Below are 22,120 nucleotides of genomic sequence, written 5' to 3'. Positions count from 1 at the left end.
GGTTCACCCCGACACCGGCATCTCCTCCAAGGCCATGAGCATCATGAACTCCTTTGTGAACGATATTTTCGAGCGCATCGCGGGTGAGGCTTCCCGCCTGGCCCATTATAATAAACGGGCGACCATCAGCTCCCGGGAGATCCAGACCGCCGTGCGCCTGCTGCTGCCCGGGGAACTGGCCAAGCACGCCGTGTCGGAAGGGACAAAGGCGGTGACCAAGTACACCAGCTCCAAGTAAAACTCCACAATGTACTGAAAAAAAAAACAACGGCTCTTTTAAGAGCCACCCACAACCTCTCTGAAGGAGCTGCATTTCCGATATATTTACATAGTATGTTTTTAATACCGCGCTATTATTCCAATCGAAAACTGATACTCTACGCCGTTGAAATTTCTGACCCAGAAAGTGAACACGAGTTTCTGATCCGCTCCTTCCCATTCGCTTTGTTCTTAAAGCGTTACTATTCCGGCGACGAACACACCCTGAATGACCCCTTAGCATTTCCATTATCTCTATGAATTCAGTCTGCCCACATTAAAAGCAAACCCACCCCTTGCAGTAACACAGCGGAATTGGGGCAGAATGAGAGCTCCGTCCGGGTCCCTCTTTTCACAGAAACACTCTCGGCTCTGTGAGAAGGGACCAATCTATAACGTGTCACTTTTATAAAGACTAAATTGAAACGTGTCCCTTCACGGAATGCTGTGAATGGGGATTTAGTCCCGTTCGGTACAGTTTGAAAGCGATGATAAAATTAGCGATAATTTAAAGCAGATTTTAAAACAGCGCCAGCGATTGGTGACGGGTAGCGCTGAATAAGACAAGATAAAAAGAACGGGTTTAAAATCTTGTGCTCAGGGAGAACATTGATCGAAATCCGGTCCTTTACTACACTGAAATTGGCGGGCTTTTTGAAATTCATCAAATTCCTGGTCTGACCGTTGAGGCCGGAAAATCCCGCCCTCTTCTGATGCCCAGCTATCTGATTGGTTAATGAAATAGGCAAATGAGGTGTATTAAAGAACAACCAATCAGATGACCTTTCAGTCTATAAGAAGGGTAAATACGGAAATCATTCTTCATTCTTTGTGAAAGTGTTTGTGAGATTGTGGAAATGTCTGGAAGAGGAAAAACCGGCGGTAAAGCTCGGGCCAAGGCCAAGTCTCGCTCATCCCGGGCCGGACTGCAGTTCCCTGTGGGCCGTGTTCACAGGCTCCTGCGAAAGGGAAACTACGCTGAACGTGTGGGTGCCGGAGCCCCGGTCTATCTGGCTGCTGTGCTCGAGTATCTGACGGCTGAAATCCTCGAGCTGGCCGGCAACGCGGCCCGGGACAACAAGAAGACCCGCATCATCCCCAGACACCTGCAGCTGGCCATCCGCAACGACGAGGAGCTCAACAAGCTGCTGGGACGGGTGACCATCGCCCAGGGCGGGGTGCTGCCTAATATCCAGGCCGTGCTGCTGCCGAAGAAAACCAGCACTGTGAGCTCCAAGAGCAAGTAAAGCGGCCAAGATTTAATCTGATAACACAAAGGCTCTTTTCAGAGCCACACACTGTATCTGTGAAAGGGCTGGTCGCTGTCTGTGGGCTCAGGAATTGATTTCAAAAGGACTTGATTCTGATTCCAGAAACTAACAATAACTTGTTAAAGTTACAACTTGAATAACTTGTTAATGATCCATATCGGTCTGTTGCAGTACTCGCTTCCGGACCGCAGATGTCGCCAACCTCCAATAGATTGAAATTTGCAGTTTGTTTGGTGAATGAGACAAAATACCAGAACCGTCAGAATTGTCAACTGGGCGGGTGGGATAGAGAAATACCAGGGACGCTTAATATTATGGACAGTCCCATTCTCGGACAACACTGGTTCAGTCTGTGTTATTTTACGCAGATTTGTACAACAGATGCTGACTGATGTGCTGTTTATTGTATCAGCGATTACTGAATTAAGGATGTGAGTGAAATTTGTGTTTGGATGTGAGTGAGGTATTTATTCTGTCCCTGTCCGTCTGACATCTGCTCCCTCCCCTTTATACATTTCCCGTTTAAGCAAATTGCTCACGTCCCTGCCATATAAACACAGGAGATCACAGCTCTTTCCATCGCCGATTTGGTGGCTCTGAAAAGAGCCTTTGTTGCACTTGGTGCTGAAGCCGGGTCGGGTTTAGGCGCGCTCCCCGCGGATGCGGCGGGCCAGCTGGATGTCTTTGGGCATGATGGTGACTCGCTTGGCGTGGATGGCGCACAGGTTGGTGTCCTCAAACAGCCCCACCAGGTAAGCCTCGCTGGCCTCCTGCAGGGCCATGACGGCCGAGCTCTGGAAGCGCAGGTCTGTCTTGAAGTCCTGAGCGATCTCTCGCACCAGGCGCTGGAAGGGCAGTTTGCGGATCAGCAGCTCGGTGGATTTCTGGTAGCGCCGGATCTCCCTCAGAGCCACAGTGCCGGGTCTGTAGCGATGAGGCTTCTTCACTCCGCCCGTGGCTGGAGCGCTCTTCCGGGCCGCTTTGGTCGCCAACTGTTTGCGAGGAGCTTTCCCGCCGGTCGATTTACGCGCCGTCTGCTTGGTCCTGGCCATTTTCTGAACAGATCTCAACACAACCTGAGACACACAGACTGTTAATACGGAGTCAGCTCTGGGGCCGCCTTATAAAGGGTCTAAGGGGATCCGCCCCTGGCCTCTGATTGGCTTCAGTCCCACACCCTGTCAGGGAGGGACTGTGATTCGCAGGTTTGATCCGAGCTCCAACAATCAGACCGAAACGGCGGAATTTATTGGGCCCCAATTGGCTGAGCTGAAATTAATCTTCAATTTCAAAAAGCCCGCCAATTTCAGAGCATCAAATAACAGTTTCAAGAAAATCTCATTTCCCTCCAGCAATTTAAGAATCTCTCTCTTTATAATCTCCATTATTTCCCACTCCTCAGCTCAAATCTCAGGCTGTTTCACATTCCGGTTCATTCTCTGACCTGTCTGTAAAAGGGCGGGAATAAAGCCCAGGTCATTGCTTTCCGTAACGGGACAAAGTCCAGCTTCAATTTCAAAAATCCCGCCAGTTCCGGCCCCGTGAACCGCTCCTCAAACAGAAACTTCACATCGAACTGATAATTGAATGAGGGCAGGAAATAAAGACCGAGCAGAGAGGACACAGCGGGAGAGGGAGTGAGGCGGGATTTTACTCTGAGCGGAGAATGTAATGTCTGGTGAAAGACTCTGTATCCCCGCCTGTTCATTTATACCGTGAAACCGGGAATTCCGCTCCTTCTCTCGGGATGGCCGAGAACCCCGGCCGTTGTTTCTGATCTCCCTGTACCGAGTGTTGGGGAATCTCCCCAAACTAATTAAATATCGGAAACTGATTCCCCATCCCGAGATCTTTCCTCTCCCCGTTCCCAGGTCAGTGCTCTCTCTCTGAGGCGGTGGGCGGCTCTTAGAAGAGCCTTTGTTTTGTGTTCGGTTTGAAAGGGTCGAGTTGTTCAGCCGCCGAATCCATAGAGAGTGCGGCCCTGCCGTTTCAGAGCGTACACCACATCCATGGCAGTGACCGTCTTGCGCTTGGCGTGTTCAGTGTAGGTGACCGCGTCCCTGATCACATTTTCCAGGAAAACCTTCAGCACCCCGCGGGTTTCCTCGTAGATCAGACCCGAGATCCGCTTGACACCGCCACGGCGAGCCAGGCGGCGGATGGCTGGTTTGGTGATCCCCTGGATGTTATCACGAAGCACTTTCCGGTGCCGCTTTGCTCCGCCTTTACCCAGTCCTTTGCCTCCTTTACCTCTGCCAGACATGATGATTCTTCACTCAAATCACTGCTGAATGAATAGCGAACTTATGCTGGTTCCGTTTTTATGCAGCCTGCACCGACCGGACTGAGAAAGAAATAGGGTGAGACAGAGAGGGGAGGAGACAGGGTGAGATATTAAACAGGGAGGGGAGGAGAGAGTCAGATTGACGGACAATGCGGAGTGCGGCCTCTGATCTTCCAGCTCCACCTCCAGCTTTCTCCACCCGCCAATTTCAAACCGTTTATCGATAATAGAACCGAAACACAGCGCTCCGCACAAACCCTGACAGACTCGGGCTTCATATTCAAGAATTCACAGAAACCCGGAGCTTTTAAATAAACCCCGTTACAATTAACAGTCAGCAATATTCCTGCCTAAATACAGTCCCTTCTATAACAAGTCAACCCGCCTCCTTCCATTTCAGTCCCAGACCCGATTCGATCTCCCCACACATCCCCTCCCAGACGGGTTCAGCAGTTTACAAACACTTTATTCCAGCTGATTTGGAGAATCTCATGTGTTGGGGTTTGAATTGTGATAGCGGCGGATCTCCGCCAGTTTTACCCTGTCACCGACTCTCGCCCTGAATCTGTGAGAATAAATGAACTGGGACTGGAGCCGAACACACGCCAGTTCCAGTGAGGCCCGGCCCGGACATCCCATTCTCTCTATTTTATTTCAGACAGTGGGGGTGGGGCGGGGATAGCGAATATCAGCGAGTCACCAGGACCCTGGGTTTATTTGAAATGATTTCTATCTGAAATCTGAGCCCGGCCCCGGGACAGGAATCATCTGATTCCGGGATCAGCTCTTTTCTGAGAGACGTGGGTGGCTCTGAGAAGAGCCGTTGGGTTCAGATGGTCACAAGTTGCACTTGATTTTTTTTACATCTTTTTGCCCGCTGCTTTCTTCGGCTTTGCTGACTTCGGCTTGGGCTTGGCCCTCGGTTTTTCCACCTTCTTCGCCTTCGCCTTCACTGTCTTGGGGGTCTTGGACTTCTTAGCCGCCGCTTTCTTCTTAATTGGTGATTTCGCCGCCTTTTTCGTGGTCGATTTCTTCGCCGCTGATTTCTTGACCGCTGTTTTTTTGGCCGCTGGTTTCTTTCCAGGAGATTTTTTGGTTACTTGTTTCTTCACCTTCTTCACCACTTTTGCCTGGGTTTCCTTCTTAGCGACTTTGAAGGAGCCCGAGGCGCCCGTGCCCTTGATCTGCACCAGGGAGCCTTTTTCCACATTTCTCTTGATACTTAATTTGATCTGGGACCGGAGCTTCTCCACATCCAGGCCTTTGGTAGCCAGAACCTTCTTTATCGCGGCCAGGGATATCCCCTTGCGATCCTTGCAATCCCCCACAATCTTGAGGATCTGTTCTCCCAACGGGGGACCGGTGGTCTTGGGTCGGGGAACCGCCTTCTTCTTCTTGGGAACCTTGGGTGGAGCGGCGGCGGCAGGAGGTGCCGTTTCGGCGGCTGCAGTGTCTGTCATGTCCGGGAATCTGCAAAAAACTTCTCTGACAGTCAGAGCTGGGTCAGAAATGAAACGAGAGGCGGCGGCACAGAGCAACTTAAAGGCCCAGAGCGGACGGGGCGGAGACATCCTGCTGTCAGCTCCCGGCCCCTCCAGCCTCTCTGTGTTTCTCTCTCCTCTTAAACTCCCCGATTCCAATTCAAATCGGGCACTCCAGAGTCCCAGACTAGCCCCTTCCCATCTCTAACACCGGTATGTTTGCTGTCGATAAACTTTCACCGGAATTAAAAGCACCAGTTTCGATTTAAACCCGTTTCATTGCTGCACTGATCGCGCTCTCTCACCCGATCGCCGACATGATCTCCGTTTTTCGGCTGAAATCTTGAATTGATCTGAAATTTTACCTTAAATTTCCACTTCGGAGCTCGGCAGGGGAGGAGGGCGTTCCTTTGACAGGGATTTTTTTAAATTTTACTCAAAATAGACTTGGAAATCCGGCGATGAGACCGGCCACAGAAACACAGTGACATTAATCTAACCCGCCCGCCCCTTTAACACACTCTCTCTGACACAATGTTCACATCTTCACATTCACAGGACAAACTGTTCGCCAGATTGACAATTCCCGGGACAGGCTTTCCTCCCCGCTCGGCCTGTGCTGCAGATTCTCGGGGGTTAGTTGTAGTTTCCCAGCTCAGTAACTGTTAAACACTCTGAGGCCGGCGCTCCTCACAGTGTCTGGTCCCCAGATTCAGGGGCAGGAGCCAATCACAGCTGTGGATGTGATAATCCACATCTGGTTTTACATTATTATATTGATCCACACCGAAATATGTTTGATTAAGATGAAAATACAAATTATCCGCTCTGGGCTCCTCCAATCTCTCTGTGTCTCTCTCTCCTACTAAACTGACTGACAGACAATCGTAACTGGTGTCCTGTCCGTCCCGTTCTCAATACCCAGAGACGGCTAGTTACTGAATAAATTCAACATTCATAGGCAGTCCAGTGTCAGACAGTTACAGGCTGTTTCTCTCCAACTTTCCTTACTGGACTGGAGACTGATAAATGCACAATCAGACCGGCGCATACATAATAGAAGGGACAGTGACCGTCTCACCAACAGAACCGGAGGTCTGTTCACAGACACAGAATCAGTCTTTACCTTACAACAGGGTGTTCATATTACGCTCAGTAACAGTATCCTGCTTTCATGTACAGCACTAGAGAGAGAAAGACAGACCGACAGATAAACAGAGAGAGAGACATACACACAGACACAGTATCAGTCTCACACTTCCTATCAGTGTGTCCGTTTCACGCTCAGTAACAGTATCCCACCTTCATGTACAGCACTAGAGATAGAGACACAGAGAGGCACAATATCAGTCTCACATTCCCACCAGTGTGTCCGTTTCACACTCAGAATGGGAAGAACCTGCTATTTAAAATCATTGCTGCTTTCTCCCCCCAAACCAATCGTGAATGTTCCTGGTTTAGTTCCAGTCTCACTCTGTGGTTGGACAGTGAAGAGTGGAAACAGAGCCGGACAGTAAGGATGTGGGGAGTTATACAAAGAGCATCTATTGAAGGCACCAGGTGAGAAGTGTGAAGGATACATTTTAAACAGCGGCTGTTGGGTTTCGGTTGAAAGGTTAGTCCCATGGGAGAGGGGATCAGAAACCTGACCTTTACAAAGGTCCCTGCCCTCTCACACTCACATACAGTTCCACGGACTGAGAAATACAGAATGAATCCCACACTCACACACAGTGCCAGGGAGTGAGAGATACAGAATGAATCCCACACTCACACACAGTGCCAGGGAGTGAGAGATACAGAATGAATCCCACATTCACATACAATATCAGAGAGTGACAGTTACAGAATCAATCCCACGCTCAGACAAAGTATCAGAGAGTGACAGATACAGAATGAAACCCTCAGTCACATACAATACCAGAGACTGACAGATACAGAATCAATCCCACACTCACACATAGTACCAGAGAGTAAGATACAGAATAAATTCGTCACTCACATACAGTATCAGAGAGTGACAGTTACAGAATCAATCCCACGCTCAGACAAAGTACCAGAGAGTGACAGATACAGAATGAAACCCTCAGTCACATACAATACCAGAAACTGACAGATACAGAATCAATTCCACACTCACATACAGTTCCACAGACTGACAGATACTGAATGAATCCCACACACACAGGACCAAAGACTGACATATTCAGAATTGCTGCTTTACTCGGTCTTCATCCTTTGAATCTGGTGGGGAAATTTAAAGAAAGTCAGTGAAACTGCCCCATTTTAATGTTTGTCTCTGTAGAATTTACGACCCAATAAAGTGAACACGGGCCCTGGGTCCGTTCAATTCCCTTTTGCTTTGCTCCCCTTTCATTCAGATTTACACCGCCCCCGGTTTTCCCGTTAACCACCACTTTCAGGGCGAAGAATCAGAATTCAGTTCCTTCCTCTTTCTCACTGCAGAGCCAGTCTCTGAAATAATTAATTACTGACGTTAATATCCCGCATATTAGCAGCACGTTCCCCGCAGTGTAACAATCCAGAATGAACGCCTCGGGGAAAAGAATAGGCTCATTTTAAGGCTTCGTCAATGATTCCGTTTTCAGGACACACGGCTCCTGTTCAGTCCCTGCAACGGAATCAATCGATAACCTGTAATTTGTTATTTTTACAGGTAGAAGTGAAATTTGTCCACATCAGCAATCTATGAATGGGGTTTTATTCCGCAAGTTATGGACAATGTGTTTTTAAAACAGCGCTAGGAATCTGGGACGTGTAATACGGAATAACATTATTACAAAGAGATTTTAAGTCTTTGTCTGAAAACGACATGTCCGAGTAATTCACTGATTTCATTCACTGAAATTGGCGGCCTTTTTCAAATTTTAAAAAATCGGTCAATTCTGGCCAATAATTTGCTCTGTTTTCGTATTGACGTCTCTCCGATTGGTTCAGGAAATTAGTTTTCAAGCAAAGCAACCAATGAGAAGTAGCCTCAGTTTCTTGCGGGCTTTGAGAGTTGGGCCTGTTGTAATTCCAGGTCCCCAATGACTGAGCTCAAACGGTTCAATTTCACAAACCCTCTCAGTATCAGTGTCAGAAACAACCGGCAGAGGGAAAATCCATATCACAAGCTGGCCCCTTATCACAGCGGCTCAGTTGAACCTGTTCTCCCATGGAAACCCCCGGTCACACATCACAACATCTGACTGATAAATAGAACCAAAACAGAGCGAATGGAGTGAAGGAGCATTTCACTGAGGGGGGGGGGGGGGGGAATGCAGGTCCGGGTAAACTCACTTGTAACGTTCCCTGGACAATTCAGTGCACTCAATAAGGGAAAATTTCCTCTCAGTAACCGCTGCAGCTCGCCGCCGATCCCACGTCATCGTACTGTGTGTTACAGAAAATCCTTAATTATAAAACTATTCCCTAAGGAGACAGTAACGGAACATTTAGATAAGCATAATTTAATAGGACAAAGTCAGCATGGCTTTATGAAGGGGAAGTCATGTCTGACAAATTTGCTTGAGTTCTTCGAGGATATAACGTATAGGGTGGATAAAGGGGAACCAGTGGACGTAGTGTATTTAGACTTCCAGAAGGCATTCGACAAGGTGCCACATAAAAGATTATTACTTAAGATAAAAAATCACGGGATTGGGGGTAATATTCTGGCATGGGTGGAGGATTGGTTATCAAACAGGAAGCAGAGAGTTGGGATAAATGGTTCATTTTCGGACTGGCAACCAGTAACCAGTGGTGTTCCACAGGGGTCGGTGCTGGGTCCCCAACTCTTTACAATCTATATTAACGATTTGGAGGAGGGGACCGAGTGCAACATATCAAAATTTGCAGATGATACAAAGATGGGAGGGAAAGTAGAGAGTGAGGAGGACATAAAAAACCTGCAAGGGGATATAGACAGGCTGGGTGAGTGGGCGGAGATTTGGCAGATGCAATATAATATTGGAAAATGTGAGGTTATGCACTTTGGCAGGAAAAATCAGAGAGCAAGTTATTTTCTTAATGGCGAGAGACTGGAAAGTACTGCAGTACAAAGGGATCTGGGGGTCCTAGTGCAAGAAAATCAAAAAGTTGGTATGCAGGTGCAGCAGGTGATCAAGAAAGCCAACGGAATGTTGGCTTTTATTGCTCGGGGGATAGAATATAAAAACAAGGAGGTATTGCTGCAGTTATATAAGGTATTGGTGAGACCGCACCTGGAATACTGCATACAGTTTTGGTCTCCATACTTAAGAAAAGACATACTTGCTCTCGAGGCAGTACAAAGAAGGTTCACTCGGTTAATCCCGGGGATGAGGGGGCGGACATATGAGGAGAGGTTGAGTAGATTGGGACTCTACTCATTGGAGTTCAGAAGAATGAGAGGCGATCTTATTGAAACATATAAGATTGTGAAGGGTCTTGATCGGGTGGATGCGGTAAGGATGTTCCCAAAGATGGGTGAAACTAGAACTAGGGGGCATAATCTTAGAATAAGGGGCTGCTCTTTCAAAACTGAGATGAGGAGAAACTTCTTCACTCAGAGGGTGGTAGGTCTGTGGAATTTGCTGCCCCAGGAAGCTGTGGAAGCTACATCATTAGATAAATTTAAAACAGAAATAGACAGTTTCCTAGAAGTAAAGGGAATTAGGGGTTATGGGGAGCGGGCAGGAAATTGGACATGAAGCTGAGTTCGGATCGGTCAATGCCCTGTGGGTGGCGGAGAGGGCTCAGGGGCTATGTGGCCGGGTCCTGCTCCGACTTCTTGTGTTCTTTAGATTTGTGGTTGGGATCAGATCAGCCATGATCTTATTGAATGGCGGAGCAGGCTCGAGGGGCCGATTGGCCTACTCCTGCTCCAATTTCTTATGTTCTTATGTTCTTATATCCCCGCACCCGTTCCCAGGTCAGTGCTCTCTCTGTGAGGCGGTGGGCGGCTCTTAGAAGAGGCTTTGTTTTGTGTTCGGTTTGAAAGGGTCGAGTCGTTCAGCCGCCGAATCCATAGAGAGTGCGGCCCTGCCGTTTCAGAGCGTACACCACATCCATGGCAGTGACCGTCTTGCGCTTGGCGTGTTCAGTGTAGGTGACCGCGTCCCTGATCACATTCTCCAGGAAAACCTTCAGCACCCCGCGGGTTTCCTCGTAGATCAGACCCGAGATCCGCTTGACACCGCCACGGCGAGCCAGGCGGCGGATGGCTGGTTTGGTGATCCCCTGGATGTTATCACGAAGCACTTTCCGGTGCCGCTTGGCTCCGCCTTTACCCAGTCCTTTTCCTCCTTTACCTCTGCCAGACATGATTATTCTTCACTCAGATCGCCGCTGAATGAAAAACTCTCGCCTTTCTTCTCGATTTATAAAGCCCGCCCCGACCTGGTTGAGAAAGGCACATTATCGGAGAGGCCGGGGAGGAGTGTTTGAATGACAGACAGAGCATGAAGTGCGGGATGGGAGGAGACTGGCTCGGAATGACGGACAAGCGGACGTGTAACTTCAAGCTCCGCCTCCAGGAATCAGTTACCGTCCTTTATAAAATTTTCACCAGCATCAAATGCGAAATACAAATTCAGACACAATCCTTACAGACTCCGGCTTAATATTCAAGTATTGCTCGGAAAAAAAGGCGGAAAATACAATTTAAATTCAATAAATGAGGCACACTACAGTTCCAATACAATCACTATCATAACAGAATCAATCAGTGCCGCTCCGGGACCGTTGGAAGAGGGAGAGTTTTAGTTTTCATATTTGTAGCTTACAGTCGGCGCCCAATAGTTCAATAAACATAAATCGGTGTGGAAGGCACCCGATACCTTTCCGTGCTTGGGTCAGTGTGGGACTGGATAGATTCAGGCACTGGGATGGATGGAGACTGGTCCAGGGTGGGGACTGGATAGATTCAGGGACCAGGATGGACAGGCCCAGGTTCTGTGTGGGGACTGGATAGATTCAGGGACCGGGATGGACAGACCCAGGTCCTGTGGGGAGACTGGATTGGTTCAGGGATCGGGATGGACAGACCCAGGTCCTGTTTGGGGACTGGATAGATTCAGGGACCGGGATGGACAGACCCAAGTCCTGTTTGGGGACTGGATAGATTCAGGGACCGGGATGGACAGAGACATTTCCTGTGTGGGTACAATGAGTTTCATTAGAGCTGAAGTCATTGGGTACTGGATAGATTCTGGGACGGGATGGTGTCAGATCCTCCGTGGGACTGGACAGATTCAGGGACATGGATGGATGGAGATTGGTCATGTGTGGGTATTATGAATTGAATTCGAGCTGGAGTCAGTGTCAAACTGGGTAGATTCAGGGACCGGGATGGACAGACCCAGGTCCTGTGTGGGGACTGGATAGATTCAATGACCGAGATGAACAGACCCAGGTCCTGTGTGGGGACTGGATCGATTCAGGGATCGGGATGGACAGACCCAGGTTCTTTGTGGGGACTGGATAGAATCAGGGATCGGGATGGACAGAGACTTGTCCCTGGCCACTGTGTGAGCCGGAATCTTACCTTTCGCTACCTTGGCGCCCAATTTGACCCTGAGACGAGCAACCAACTACACATCGGCATATAGGGAAAGGGCGGGAAAGTGGAGTTGAGGTAAAAATCAGATCAGCCATGATCTCATTAAATGGGGGAGCAGGCTCGAGGGGCCGAATGGCCTATTCCTGCTCCTATCTCTTATGGTCTGATCAGCACCATCACCAAGACCGCCGAATTCTACCTCCGAAACATGATTCGTCTCCTCCCCTGCTTCAGCTGATCTGGTGCTGAAAAGCTCAACCATTCCCTTGTTAACTCCAGACTTGGCGATTTCAATGCTCTTCTTATCAGCCTCCTATCTTCCGCCCTCTGTAAACTTGAACTCCTCCAAAACTGCGTTGCCCTATTCTAACTCCCACCAAGTCCCGTTCACCTATCACCCATGTGCTCGGTGAATTACATTGGCTCCCATTCCTTTAGCCGCTGTAGCGATGTAATATATTAACGTAGACCGGGGATAACTGTAATCAATAGGTCAGTCTCTTCAGAGAGTAACCAGCCCTTTCACAGATACAGTGGGTGGCTCTGAAAAGAGCCTTTGGGTTATAATATTAAATCTTGGCCGCTTTATTTGCTCTTGGAGCTCACAGTGCTGGTTTTCTTCGGCAGCAGCACGGCCTGGATATTCGGCAGCACCCCGCCCTGAGCGATGGTCACCCGTCCCAGCAGCTTGTTGAGCTCCTCGTCGTTGCGGATGGCCAGCTGCAGGTGTCTGGGGATGATGCGGGTCTTCTTGTTGTCCCGGGCCGCGTTGCCGGCCAGCTCGAGGATTTCAGCCGTCAGATACTCGAGCACAGCAGCCAGATAGACCGGGGCTCCGGCACCCACACGTTCAGCGTAGTTCCCCTTTCGCAGGAGCCTGTGAACACGGCCCACAGGGAACTGCAGTCCGGCCCGGGATGAGCGAGACTTGGCCTTGGCCCGAGCTTTACCGCCGGTTTTTCCTCTTCCAGACATTTCCACAATCTCACAAACACTTTCACAAAGAATGAAGAAATCCTCCCGCACTCGCCCTTCTTATACCTTCTGGAGGAGGACAGTGGGGGAAATTGTGATTGGTTCATCTCTTCTCAATCTAATTGGTTGAACGAACAGACCAATTAGAGAGCTGTTTTATTCACCAATCAATAGCCGGCAATGAGAAAAGGCGGAAAATCCCGAAGTGAACCGTTTTTTTGAAATTTGAAAAGCCCGCCAATATATTTGTAACACAAGAAGCGGATTTAGTAAATAATGTCGCCTTAACACAAAGATTTACAAATCTCTCCTTTTACTCTGTTATTCCACATTTCACGTCACAACTTCCAGAATCTTTTACAATCCGGTTAAAATCCGGCTTCATTCACCGTTTGCTTTCAATCCGGCGGAAATAAAGTCCCATTTTGGAACGGGACAGATTCCAGCTCAATCTTTGTAAAAGTAACAAACCACAGATTGTGGATTGATCCCTGTTCACAGGAGCTGCAGCACGATCGAAACCGGAGCCGAGACTCCTGGTGTAAGAAGTCGAAAAGTGACAGATCCTTTAGACTATTCTGTACTCGGTGTGAAGTCCCTTTCAGGGTTGCTGTTTTACAAAGGATTGCGGCTCTGAAAGTGATATTCCCGAATAATGAACAAACAAAAGGGAAAAGGAGAAAGAAATGACTGAAGTCTAATCCACCCCCTTAAAACGGCTCTGAAGGGGCAGATGCGGTGGAATGGGCGGAATATGAACGGGAATGAGAGGATCAGGGACACGTTTTTGTTTATTGGGACTAAATAAAAAATCGACACACAGATTATACCGGGCAGTGATTATGAGAATCTTCCAGATTTCAAGAGAAATTACAGAAGCACATGAGATATAGAGAGACAGTTAGTATCAAACTATCTACAGTAAAAATATTCCATACAGAGGTGTCGGTACAGCGTCTTCAAAGAGACTGTGGGTGGCTCTTAAAAGAGCCTCTGTGTTTGTTTTTTTTCAGTACATTGTGGAGTTTTACTTGGAGCTGGTGTACTTGGTCACCGCCTTTGTCCCTTCCGACACGGCGTGCTTGGCCAGTTCCCCGGGCAGCAGCAGTCGCACGGCGGTCTGGATCTCCCGGGAGCTGATGGTGTGCCGTTTATTATAATGGGCCAGGCGGGAAGCCTCACCCGCGATGCGCTCGAAAATATCGTTCACAAAGGAGTTCATGATGCTCATGGCCTTGGACGAGATGCCGGTGTCGGGGTGAACCTGCTTCATCACTTTGTAGACGTAGATGGAGTAACTCTCCTTCCTCGACTTTCTCCGCTTCTTGCCGCCCTTGGCTGGTGCTTTTCTCAAGGTTTTCTTGGCGCCCTTCTTGGGAGCTGCTTTCTTGTCCTCAGGCATTTTCAAACTCAATTTGAGACCCAGAAATGACCCAAATCCGCTCCGAGCTCGGATTAAATGGGCAGCCCCACAGCCCTATGGTAATGAGGGATAGGGGAAGGCAATGATTGTGATTGGGTCATCGGGAGTGAGGTTACAATAATTATTGTAAACAATTTTACAACACCAAGTTATAGTCCAGCAATTTTATTTTAAATTCACAAGCTGTCGGAGATTTCCTCCTTCCTCAGGCAAACATTTGCCTGAGGAAGGAGGAAATCTCCGACAGCTTGTGAATTTAAAATAAAATTGCTGGACTATAACTTGGTGTTGTAAAATTGTTTACAATTGTCAACCCCAGTCCATCACCGGCATCTCCACACAATAATTATTGTCTGTAACTCTCTGATTGGTTTCTTCAGATGTCCAATCAGATTTACTACCTGCCACCAATCACAAACACGCTCACACTGCACATTGTCCGGTTTCAGCAATTTGTTCCGATCTGTTGCAGTTCTGCTTCCGGCCAGTAGATGTCCCCAAACCCGGGTCATTGAAGTTTGCAGATGAGAGAGGGACAGAAGATAAACTCATTCTTCACATTATATTGCACGGGTGGGATTTAGAAAAACTGGGAATGGAAAACAGTTTGTTCGACAAAACATGAGTTGTAATGCTGTATCAAATGCTTGTAATTAATTTAAGGGTTGTTGTCTTTCCTGAGGAATTGTAAACAATTTTACAACACCAAGTTATAGTCCAGCAATTTTATTTTAAATTCACAAGCTTTCGGAGATTTTCTCCTTCCTCAGGCAAATGTTTCAAGAGCTCCTTGAAGCCTACGCATTTATACATATAGAACAATACATGGTGTTTACAGACTGCCCCTGCAACTGCCCGTTGCCAAGGCAATCACCGTGTTCAGACAGAGAGGTGTCACCTGCAGAACCCCCGAATACACATTCAACAAAAAAACAAACAGGGAAAAAAAGCAGAGAAAAAAAACACAGAGAGAGGCAGAAACATCCGGAAGGCAGAGAGAGCCAGCAAATGACCCATTATATTAAAAACAGATAACATTTGTTCGCTGGTGGGGTAACGTGTAGCGTGACATGAACCCAAGATCCCGGTTGAGGCCGTCCTCATGGGTGCGGAACTTGGCTATCAATTTCTGCTCGACGATTTTGCGTTGTCGTGTGTCTCGAAGGCCGCCTTGGAGTACGCTTACCCGAAGGTCGGTGGATGAATGTCCATGACTGCTGAAGTGTTCCCCGACTGGGAGGGAACCCTCCTGTTTGGCGATTGTTGCGCGGTGTCCGTTCATCCGTTGTCGCAGCGTCTGCATGGTCTCGCCAATGTACCATGCTCTGGGGCATCCTTTCCTGCAACGTATGAGGTAGACAACGTTGGCCGAGTCACAGGAGTATGAACCATGCACCTGGTGGGTGGTGTCCTCTCGTGTGATGGTGGTATCTGTGTCGATGATCTGGCATGTCTTGCAGAGGTTACCGTGGCAGGGTTGTGTGGCGTCGTGGACGCTGTTCTCTTGAAAGCTAGGTAGTTTGCTGCGAACGATGGTCTGTTTGAGGTTGGGTGGCTGTTTAAAGGCGAGTAGTGGAGGTGTGGGGATGGCCATAGCGAGGTGTTTGTCCTCATTGATGACATGTTGAAGGCTGCGGAGAACATGGCGTAGTTTCTCCGCTCCGGGGAAGTACTGGACGACAAAGGGTACTCTGTTGGTTGCGTCCCGTGTTAGTCTCCTGAGGAGGTCTATGCGATTTTTTGCTGTGGCCCGTCGGAACTGTCGATCGATGAGTCGAGCGTCATATCCCGTTCTTACTAGGGCGTCTTTCAGCGTCTGTAGGTGTCCATCGCGTTCCTCCTCGTCTGAGCAGACCCTGTGTATTCGCAGGGCCTGTCCATCGGGGATGGCCTCTTTGACGTGGTTAGGGTGGAAGCTGGAAAAGTGGAGCATCGTGCGGTAACCTCTCTGGATACATCGAGGGCATCCTGAAACCCATCATACAGGGAACCCCCAGCTTCTGTCGTGACACTACAGACTTCCTACAAAAACTCAGTACCCACGGACCAGTTGAACCAGGAACACTTCTCACCACGATGGACGTCTCGGCACTCTGCACCAGTATCCCCCACGATGACGGCATCACTGCGACAGCATCAATACTCAACACCAACAACAGCCAATCTCCGGAAGCCATCCTACAACTCATCCGCTTCATCCTGGATCACAATGTCTTCACCTTCGATAACCAGTTCTTTACCCAAACACACGGAACAGCCATGGGGACCAAATTCGCACCCCAATACGCCAACATTTTCATGCACAAGTTCGAGCAGGACTTCTTCACTGCACAAGACCTCCAACCAACACTATACACCAGATACATCGACGACATTTTCTTTCTATGGACCCACGGCAAGGAATCACTAAAGAGACTACACGATAACATCAACAAGTTCCATCCCACCATCAAGCTCACCATGGACTACTCCTCAGAATCAGTTTCTTTCTTGGACACACGAATCTCCATCAAAGACGGGCACCTCAGCACCTCACTCTACCGCAAGCCCACGGACAACCTCACGATGCTCCACTTTTCCAGCTTCCACCCTAACCACGTCAAAGAGGCCATCCCCTATGGACAGGCCCTGCGAATACACAGGGTCTGCTCAGACGAGGAGGAACGCGATGGACACCTACAGACGCTGAAAGACGCCCTAGTAAGAACGGGATATGACGCTCGACTCATCGATCGACAGTTCCGACGGGCCACAGCAAAAAATCGCATAGACCTCCTCAGGAGACTAACACGGGACGCAACCAACAGAGTACCCTTTGTCGTCCAGTACTTCTCCGGAGCGGAGAAACTACGCCATGTTCTCCGCAGCCTTCAACATGTCATCAATGAGGACAAACACCTCGCTATGGCCATCCCCACACCTCCACTACTCGCCTTTAAACAGCCACCCAACCTCAAACAGACCATCGTTCGCAGCAAACTACCTAGCTTTCAAGAGAACAGCGTCCACGACGCCACACAACCCTGCCACGGTAACCTCTGCAAGACATGCCAGATCATCGACACAGATACCACCATCACACGAGAGGACACCACCCACCAGGTGCATGGTTCATACTCCTGTGACTCGGCCAACGTTGTCTACCTCATACGTTGCAGGAAAGGATGCCCCAGAGCATGGTACATTGGCGAGACCATGCAGACGCTGCGACAACGGATGAACGGATACCGCGCAACAATCGCCAAACAGGAGGGTTCCCTCCCAGTCGGGGAACACTTCAGCAGTCATGGACATTCATCCACCGACCTTCGGGTAAGCGTACTCCAAGGCGGCCTTCGAGACACACAACAACGCAAAATCGTCGAGCAGAAATTGATAGCCAAGTTCCGCACCCATGAGGACGGCCTCAACCGGGATCTTGGGTTCATGTCACGCTACACGTTACCCCACCATCGAACAAATGTTATCTGTTTTTAATATAATGGGTCATTTGCTGGCTCTCTCTGCCTTCCGGATGTTTCTGCCTCTCTCTGTGTTTTTTTTCTCTGTTTTTTTTCCCTGTTTGTTTTTTTGTTGAATGTGTATTCGGGGGTTCTGCAGGTGACACCTCTCTGTCTGAACACGGTGATTGCCTTGGCAACGGGCAGTTGCAGGGGCAGTCTGTAAACACCATGTATTGTTCTATATGTATAAATGCGTAGGCTTCAAGGAGCTCTTGAAACATTTGCCTGTGGAAGGAGAAAATCTCCGAAAGCTTGTGAATTTAAAATAAAATTGCTGGACTATAACTTGGTGTTGTAAAATTGTTTACAATTGTCAACCCCAGTCCATCACCGGCATCTCCACATCATTTCCTGAGGAAGACGACGACAAAATACAAGATGACTTAAATAAGCTTGATGAAAGGCGGTGTCAATGGCCATTGAATTTCCAGAGAGAAAGGTGTGAGGTGGTGCATTTTGCTCGGTGGAATAAGGAGGCCACATACTGCTTGGAAAATAAGAGTCTAAATGGGGTAAAAGAGCAAAGGGATTTAGGGGTACAGATTGACAAATCATTAAAAGTAGCAACACAGGTTGATGAGGCCATAAAAAGCAAACACAGCACTGGGATTTATTTCTAGTGGAATAGAATTGAAAAGTAGATAAGTTATGTTGAACTGCAATTTAAACTGTCAAACCTTCTTCCAAACTGTTAAACCTTCCCTTTCTGAAATCCGTGCTGACTATTCTTTATTATATTTTCGGTTTACAGATGTTTTTCTATTGCTTCATTGAGTAAAGAATTCCATGATCACTCCTACCACCGACCTTTAGTTAACTGGTCTATAGTTCCCTGGACTTGTTCAATCTCCTGTTTTAAAATATAAGAATCACATTAACTGTCATCCAGTCCTCTGGCACAATTCCTTTTTGTGATGATTTTTTCTATATATGTAACAGTGCCTCTGCTATCCCTTCCCTTGTTTCATTTAATATGTGCAGATGGAATCCATCTGGACCAGGAGTTTAATCACCCTTTCTAACTTAAATGTCTTGATATCTTTATTGACCCCTTCCTCGAATATCATGTTCACCCTGTTAATCTCCCGGGTAAATACTGAGGCAAAGTAATCATTTAACATTTCTGCCATTTCACTTATGTTACCTGTGAGTTTATTTTGTGCATTCCTTGGTGGCACTGAAGCTATTCTGATTTTCCCTGTTTTATTTATGCGTCTGGAGAATAATTTACTATTTCTTTTGATATTCCTTGATAATTTAATTTCGTAGTTCCTCTTTGCTTCCCCAATTGTTCTTGTGAAATCTTCCTGGCCGTTTCCTTATTTAATATTTATAAATGAGAAATTCCACCAGCGTTTTGTGTCTGTTCAGGGGCTGGTGTTTGGGAACTATTTATTGTCTGTGATTAAAGTGCCAGAAAGTCAAAACCCAAACTCCACAGAAACACTCTATTTCTCCCTCGTAGTGAACAAAGTGCTGCAATGGTGAGCAGAGCTGCCTTCCAAGCAGTTAATTCCAACAGGTTTGAATCCCAGTTCGCTTAATTCAGAAACACCAAGACTGGAACCGAATTTGATGCTGTTCAGAGGGATCGTGTTTCCAAAACACAAACGGGTCTAATTTACATTTGAAAAAATACTTTAAAACTCATTTATATCCCCCATAATGTTGAATTGATCTCTGTCCCTTTTTATTATTATTTGCCCTGATCTGTACTGTGGATATTGGACACAATTGTCCGGATTCAGTGAAATTAATTGATTTTCTGAAGTTTTTCCCTCTGCTGATTCCCGTTCCTTATTTAAATTATGTCGGATTAACCTTTCTGATCTATAGAAGGGTCATAGTCCTGAACCGTTAACCCGAGCTTCCCTTCTCCACAGATGCTGCCGGACCTGCTGAGTATTTCCAGCATTTTTGGTAATTTTTCTCTCTATTTTATCCCTTTCACCTTTGACGGTCGCCATTAAAACTTCCAGCTTTATGCTCAATTTTTATTTCTGTTTCAGTTTGGTTTATTTGTATTAATCTAAATCGTGTCCTGAGAAATCAGACAGAAATATTGCGCAATGTACAGTGAAATATAATGGGGCAAATTCACAACAATCGAATGAGTAAAACAAAAACTTTATTCTGAATCAATTGTCTTAATATTTCACTGTCAAAATATGAAAAAATACGAGAGTAGAAGTTACAGAGAGAAACTATTTCCTCACATTGCACTTTGTCCTGAATCTGTCACAACGACAGACAATGTGAATTTGTTCCACTCTGTTACAGTTCTCCCTTACGGCCAGTAGATGTCAGACTGTATATTCATTCTTTATCTGTCAGTCTCCAGTACTGTCTGTGAGTTTGACATTAATTCTCTCTCTTCAGTCTCTGGTACTGTGTGTGAGTGTGAGATTGATTCTACATCTGTCAGTCTCCGGTACAGTGTGTGAGTGTGGGATTTATTCTGTATCCGTCAGTCTCTGGTACTGTGTGTGAGTGTGAGATTTATTCTGAACCTGTCAGTCTGTGGTACTGTGCGTGAGTGTGAGATTCATAATATATCTGTCAGTCTCCAGTACTGTATGTGAGTGTGGGATTTACTCTGTATCTGTCAGTCTCCGGTACTGTATGTGAGTGTGGGATTTACTCTGTATCTGTCATTCTCTGGTACTGTGTGTGATTGTGGGACTAATTCTGAATCTGTCAGTCTCTGGTACTGTGTGTGATTGTGGGATTAATTCTGAATTTGTCAGTCTCTGGTACTGTGTGTGAATTTAGGATTAACTCTGTATCTGTCAGACTCAGGTACTGTGTGTGAGTATGAGATTCATAAAATATCTGTCAGTCTCCGGTACTTTATGTGAGTGTGGGATTTACTCTGTATCTGTCAGTCTCTGGTACTGTGTGTGAGTGAGGGATTAATTCTGAATTTGTCAGTCTTTGGTACTGTGTGTGAATGTAGGATTTACTCTGTATCTGTCAGTCTCAGGTACTGTGTGTGAGTGTGGGATTCATTCTGAATCTGTCAGTCTCTGGTGCTGTGTGTGAGTGTGGGATTCATTCTGAATCTGCCAGTCTCTGATACTGTGTGTGAGTGTGGGATTCATTCTGTATCTGTCAGTCTCTGGTGCTGTGTGTGAGTGTGGGATTCATTCTGAATCTGTCAGACTCTGGTGCTGCCTGTGAGTGTGGGATTCATTCTGTGACAGTCAGTCTCTGGTATTATATCTCAGCGTAGGATTTATTCTGTAACTCAATCTCTGGGACAAAGTGCAAGTCTGGATTCGTTCTGTATTTTTATTTCAGGTTGCAGTATGTTGCATGAAACTGTGTCTTTAATGCATCGTCCTTTTTCTAGCGTTAATTTGTAATTATGGATACACTTTTGGATTTTGTTTTAATCAAACAATGTTTGTGAGTTTTGATGTAGGATTATATCTTAATTTCTGTGAAGACTATTTTAAATGATAATGTACATTTCAATACCTTACTGTGAAACTATTGGACTGGTATTTATTGTGTAGCTCAGTCTGGGCTAGTGGAATTGATACTTTATCTTTCAAGCTGACACTGTGTGATTTTTGGACTGGTATTTAATGTGTAGTTCAGTCTGCATTAATGGGATTGATACTGTATCTTTCAGTCTGACACTGTGTGCTGTATTTGGACTTGTGTGTAAGGAATAACTCAGTCTGCAATAATGGTATTGATGCCGTACCTTTCAGCATGAGTTGATCTGATTATTGGACTGGTTTGCAATGTGTAGCTAAGTCAACATGAATAGGATTTATACTGTATCTTTCAGTACGATAATGTATTCGAATGTTGGACCATAAAAATGTGAAGCTCAATCTGCACTAATGGAATTGATACTGTATCTTTCAGTATGATACTCTATTCGAATTTTGGACCATATATAATGTGTAGCTCAATCTGCACTAATGGAATTGATACTGTATCTTTCAATCTGACACAGAGATTTTTGGGCTGGTGTCTGTTGTGCAGCTCAGTCTGCACAAATGGAAATCAAACTGCATCTTTCAGCATGACCCTGAATGTGATTTCTGGACTGGTATCTAATGTGCAGCTCAGTCTGCACTAATGGGATTGATACTGTATCTTTCAGTCAGATACTGTGTGAGATTTGTATCCTGGTATGTAACGTGTGGGTCAATCTGTACTAATCAATTCGAAACTGTATCTTTCAATCTGACACAGAGATATTTAGACTGGTATGTGATGTGTTGCTCAGTCTTCATTAATGGAATTGATACTGTATCTTTCAATCTGATACTGTATGAGAATTTTGGACTTGTATCTAATGTGCAACACAGTCTCCGGTAAAGGAATTGAAACTGTCCATTTCATTCAGACACTATGAGATTTT

The 22,120-nt window shown here is 46.8% G+C and overlaps 3 protein-coding genes across 8 annotated transcripts in view; 2 read left to right on the top strand and 1 right to left on the bottom strand.

The window, feature by feature from the left end:
• LOC137318393 (zinc finger protein 3-like) overlaps positions 1-22,120 on the top strand; it is a 626,361-nt gene that overhangs the window by 350,254 nt on the left and 253,987 nt on the right. The gene's annotated exons all lie outside the window — the stretch shown is intronic.
• LOC137318369 (histone H2A-like) lies at positions 1,115-2,021 on the top strand. The gene has a single exon (XM_067981256.1). The coding sequence runs from the start codon at positions 1,116-1,118 to the stop codon at positions 1,503-1,505; it is 390 nt and encodes a 129-aa protein (XP_067837357.1). The 5' UTR covers position 1,115; the 3' UTR covers positions 1,506-2,021.
• LOC137318378 (histone H2A-like) lies at positions 12,424-12,813 on the bottom strand. The gene has a single exon (XM_067981265.1). It carries the CDS (start codon positions 12,811-12,813, stop codon positions 12,424-12,426), a length of 390 nt encoding a protein of 129 aa, XP_067837366.1.

This window comes from Heptranchias perlo, unplaced genomic scaffold, assembly GCF_035084215.1.
Source record: "Heptranchias perlo isolate sHepPer1 unplaced genomic scaffold, sHepPer1.hap1 HAP1_SCAFFOLD_70, whole genome shotgun sequence".
NCBI lineage: Eukaryota > Metazoa > Chordata > Chondrichthyes > Hexanchiformes > Hexanchidae > Heptranchias > Heptranchias perlo.
Note: the sequence above shows the minus strand (reverse complement) of the source record. Positions and strands in the feature narration are given on the sequence as shown.

What these genes read in the sequence shown, in the direction of transcription:
- LOC137318378 (XM_067981265.1), bottom strand. Translation starts at nt 12,813, where the DNA reads ATGTCTGGAAGAGGAAAAACCGGCGGTAAAGCTCGGGCCAAGGCCAAG.
- LOC137318369 (XM_067981256.1), top strand. Translation starts at nt 1,116, where the DNA reads ATGTCTGGAAGAGGAAAAACCGGCGGTAAAGCTCGGGCCAAGGCCAAG.